The 2956-nt window shown below is 31.5% G+C and overlaps 1 protein-coding gene across 1 annotated transcript in view; it reads left to right on the top strand.

The window, feature by feature from the left end:
• The window catches only part of LOC107679932 (neuronal membrane glycoprotein M6-b-like), a 21265-nt gene that overhangs the window by 16421 nt on the left and 1888 nt on the right, over positions 1 to 2956 (top strand). The window contains exons 3-4 of the mRNA XM_016475658.1: positions 1319 to 1560; positions 2102 to 2175. Of these exons, the coding sequence (XP_016331144.1) occupies positions 1319 to 1560; positions 2102 to 2175 (316 nt within the window). The remainder of the gene's footprint in view (positions 1 to 1318; positions 1561 to 2101; positions 2176 to 2956) is intronic.

Raw genomic sequence — 2956 nt, 5'->3', positions numbered from 1 at the left:
AATATTTATTAATTTTTTTTTTTTTTTTTTTTTTGGACGTTCTTGACATTTTTTTAAAGGGATTCTTCTACTGTATATGGTCTTTGTAAATGCAGATGATAAAAAGATGTGAAGTTAATTAAAGCCTTGTGGGAAGACATTAGATGCTGTTTAGTGGATTTATGTTGCTTTCTAGCAACTAGTTTTATATTTTCGTCTCACAGTAGATTTTCCAGGAACTCCTGCACTGAATTGAATGCATTTTCTTGTTGAAGTTCACCTGATCATTCAACATCCACTGATTCACGGTTTATTTGTGATCTGTCTGAGCTCCAGATTCGTCTCTTAAAACGATGAAACTCACCTGTTACGAGTAATTCTGGGCGCTTGTTTTGTGTTCAGTTAAATCTGCTCACATCTGGTGATGATTTCTCAGCACTTCACATTTTTTCTGTTCTCGAGACTTTAATTAAAGTCACATGCAGTGATGAGATGTTCTCAAACAATGCTGAGCAGTGCTGCACTATTACACACACTCGCGCACACACACACACTCACTCACTCACTCACTCACGCACACACACACACACACACACACTCACACACACACTCACACACTCTCTCACACTCACTCACTCTCACACTCACACTCTCTCACACTCACTCTGACTCACACACTCACACACACACTCTCACACACTCTCACACTCACTCACTCTCTCACACTCTCTCACACTCTCTCACACTCACTCACACACATACACTCTCACACTCTCTCACACTCACTCACTCTCACACACTCACACTCTCTCACACTCACACACTCTCTCACACTCTCTCACACTCTCTCACACTCACTCTCTCACACTCACTCTCTCACACACTCACTCTCTCTCACACACTCACACTCACACACACTCACGCACTCTCTCACACACACTCAGTTTGAATAAATAATATACAAATATCTTAATAAATAAATTTAAACAAAAAAAGCAAATGTTTAAGAAAAATGTAAAAAGCAAAAATGTGAGTAATATTTTGAATATTTTAATGTAAAAATTAAATTAATAATCAAAATAAGTGAAAAAATTATTTCAATTAATAGTAAAATAAATGACAAAATAAACACACACACACACACACACACACACACACATATATATATATACAATTAAAATAAATAAATGTAATAAAAATAAGTTGAATAAAAATATATGAGATCAAATATGTGTTGAAGGGATCGCAGCACAATGATTGTTTTATATTGAGAATCTTGTTTTCGTAATCATTGGAAGCCAAAGGTTCAGTTGAAGATAAAGCAGGATTATTAATCCAGCACTAAGCACCAGCTCGAGTGTTTGAGGTCTGGAGCTGCGTTTGCTAAAACCGTTCATTCGTCTCTCTCTCAGTTCGTGCTCCTGACCTACATCCTGGGAATCGCCTGGCTCGGGGTTTTCGGCTTCTCAGCGGTTCCTGTGTTCCTTTTCTACAACGTGAGGTCGACCTGCGCTGCCATGCGCTCACCGATGGCCAACCTGACCTCCGTCGACAGCATCTGCGTGGATGTGCGGCAGTACGGTACGAGTCTCTGAGCCTAATATCTCTTAATGCATTCATGCTTTTATCCAATGCATATGTGACCCTGGAGCACAAAAGCAGTCGCTGGGGTATATTTATAACAACAGCCAACAATACATTGTATGGGTCAAAATTACAGATTTTTCTTTTATGCCAAAAATCATTAGGATATTAAGTAAAGATCATGTTCCATGAAGATATTTTGTAAATTTCCTACTGTAAATATATCAAAACTTAATTTTTGATTAGTGATATGCATTGCTAAGAACTTCATTTGAACAACTTTAAATATGATTTTCTCAATATTTTTGATTTTTTTGCACCCTCAGATTCCAGATTTTCAAATAGCTGTATCTCGGCCAAATATTGTCCTATCATAACAAACCATACATCAATGGAAAGATTATTTATGACTGGTTTTGTGCTCCAGGGTCACGTATATAAGGTTTACGTCTGATCTATTCATGCATTCCCTGCAAACGCAGTCTTGATAAGCATGTTGAGTTGTGTGATTGTTAACTTTGTTTGTATCTCCATGCAGGCATTATTCCGTGGAACGCAACACCGGGCAAAGCTTGCGGCTCAACGCTAGCTGATATCTGCAACACCAGCGAAGTAAACACATCTGTCACACTCTAGTTTATTTACCTTGTCGTACAGCATAATGAATTATCTTTTTATTCTTTTAATTCTAATTATATTCTTTTTAATCTAATTTATTAAATAATTATTTAATAATGTATTATTTTATTTTTTATAAATGTCTTTTACTATAAATTTTATTTGTAATGTAGTGTTTATTTAAAGTTTATTATTTCTTTATTTAATATTTATTTTAGTTCATTCTTTTTAGTTTAATTTATTAAATAAATATTTCGTAATTTATCTTTAATTTTTCTAGCTTTTTAGTATACATTTGTAATGTAATGTTTATTTTAATTTGATTATCTCTTTATTTAATATTATTTAATTTGAGTAAATAATTTTAGTTTAAATGATTAAATATTTATTAAATAATTAATAATTTAACTTTTTTTTTTTTACAAATATATTGCTTTTCACTATACATTAGATTTGTAATGTACTGTTTATTTTAATTTTATTATTTATTTAATATTATGTTATTTTAGTAAATAATTTGTTTAATGTATTAAATAATTATTTTATAATTTATTTTATTTTTTTAACAGTGGCTTACTTTTCACTATAAATTTGATTTGTAATGTAAGGTTTATTTTAATTTAATTATTTATTTAATATTATGTAATTTTAGTAAATACTTTTAGTTTAATTTATTAATTATTTAATAAATTATTTTATTTTTTTAACAGTGGCTTGCTTTTCACTATAAATTTGATTTGTAATGTAATGTTTATTATTTATTTATTTAATATGA

This window comes from Sinocyclocheilus anshuiensis, unplaced genomic scaffold, assembly GCF_001515605.1.
Source record: "Sinocyclocheilus anshuiensis isolate Anshui unplaced genomic scaffold, SAMN03320099.WGS_v1.1 scaffold244, whole genome shotgun sequence".
Lineage (NCBI taxonomy): Eukaryota > Metazoa > Chordata > Actinopteri > Cypriniformes > Cyprinidae > Sinocyclocheilus > Sinocyclocheilus anshuiensis.
Note: the sequence above shows the minus strand (reverse complement) of the source record. Positions and strands in the feature narration are given on the sequence as shown.